General features: G+C 40.3%; 1 protein-coding gene across 1 annotated transcript in view; it reads left to right on the top strand.

The window, feature by feature from the left end:
* The first annotated feature begins 1,158 nt into the window (after nt 1–1,158).
* LOC119593467 (crustacyanin-A1 subunit-like) overlaps nt 1,159–1,818 on the top strand; it is a 1,181-nt gene continuing 521 nt past the window's right edge. Inside the window, exons 1-3 of the mRNA XM_037942395.1 lie at nt 1,159–1,332; nt 1,412–1,496; nt 1,625–1,747. Coding sequence (XP_037798323.1) covers nt 1,195–1,332; nt 1,412–1,496; nt 1,625–1,747 — 346 coding nt within the window. The 5' untranslated portion in view covers nt 1,159–1,194. The remainder of the gene's footprint in view (nt 1,333–1,411; nt 1,497–1,624; nt 1,748–1,818) is intronic.

Below are 1,818 nucleotides of genomic sequence, written 5' to 3' on the forward strand. Positions count from 1 at the left end.
CACATAAATGTAAAACCTGTAAGGAAAAAATAAGTATCTCTGCATCGATATATCTTATAAATTAAAAATAAAATCATACACGTTTTGAACATGTTCGAAAATCCTATATTATAACAGCTGTTACTTTATAAACACACTCGGCCGTATGAGCAAACATCCTTGAATAAGGCGACTCCATATTTGCGGAGGACGGAGGCGCTGGACCGGAAGTCTGTGGGTGCGGGACAAGGCGAAGCCGAACTCGGACTTGAAGCCTGCATGTCATAATCAGTCTTGATCACTTCGTAGTGAGCGGCGAAAACTGTAAGAGAGAGAAAGAAAAAAGTCCTATTCAAACGTGACTTTATGCGAGCGATGAAAAGTGTTGATGGGAAGGTATAATTAATTACAAGATAAATCAATACGTTATCGACATTGGAACTGGATATGTTATAATCTATATACGGGGAAATGTACACATGAAAATCGGTAAGCATGTAGACATGTAGGAGGATATTTGTAGGGTATATCTCTCCCTTCAGTCTCATCATTGATAATGCTTATCAGCCTTATCGAGGATCTGGATCTGATAACATCGTCTAGAATACGATCAAAATATAAATGCGGTCAAAGGGATTAAGAGATGACGTAAAGAAAAGAGATGACGTAAAGAAAATACAGATGCATCATGCTGTTAAATCAAGCCATGTAACTGCAGTGATTCAGCAAAGAGGGAGGTCACGCTTTCCTCGTACTGAGGTTGTCCTGGTTGGCTACCTTCGCGCACTTTCCATACACCATGAAATCTGGAATACTATCTGTACCGACAAGAACCACGGTGACAGCGGAAGTTAATATGGGAAGCATCGTGGCTTAAGGCTTGATGTTGCATTATCACGCTGCAATAAAGTTTTAAGGTTTTAAAAAGAACCAGCCTTAAAGGCGGGGACACGCTTGCAGGGCGGAGCGAAGGAAGGGGATTGATATCCCTTGTATCTCATGGATTTTTTATCTTTGTTCTTCCTTTTTTTCAATTCGTTAGGTGGACTGACGACAAGTACATAATTCAGTTTAGAACGACACAGACGCATTCCGATCGATCCTGACTACGTGCTGTAATTGACTCTCCCGGGGACCTCTGGGTTCTCTCCCGCCTCACCTTGCTCTTATAAACTGGGAACGATTACTATTGGACACAACTCCTTTGACACGACCATGAACGCTGCAATATTTCTCTTTGCTCTTTTCGCTGCCGTCGCTGCTGACAAAATTCCTGGCTTTGTTGTTCCAGGAAAATGTCCAGTTGTAGATGAGAAAACATTGTTCGAACAACAGAAACCTAACCACTCCAGGGTAAGTTACTCAATATATATACTCAATGTGATAATAATGTCATGAAGAGATATTACAATATAATTTTCTTCTCTTTCAGTACGCTGGTATATGGTACGAGATTGCTCTCACGGATAACCCTTATCAACTTCTGGAAAAGTGTGTCCGTAATGAATATTCTTTTGGTAAGAAGCTGACAATACAAACGTTTTTAAAGTCATAAAGTTACCCCAACTTTCTGTCTTAGAAATAGCATGAGAGAGTACTCTTGTTTTTTACACTAATGAATTACTTATTACATTTCCCTGTACAGATGGCACGAAATTCACAGCCATATCCAGTGGTATCGGCGGTGATGGTACTGCGATGAAGAGAAACGGAGAGATTTTGCCCATGCCTTTAGGAGAGCCTCATCTTTCCGTGAACTACGAAGAATGTGAGGATGCAAAAGGAAATCCTATAATGAATGAAATAAAGAAATATTGTGCTCAAAGATAGCATGCATTG

This window comes from Penaeus monodon, chromosome 32 (genome assembly GCF_015228065.2).
Source record: "Penaeus monodon isolate SGIC_2016 chromosome 32, NSTDA_Pmon_1, whole genome shotgun sequence".
Taxonomy (NCBI): Eukaryota; Metazoa; Arthropoda; class Malacostraca; order Decapoda; family Penaeidae; genus Penaeus; species Penaeus monodon.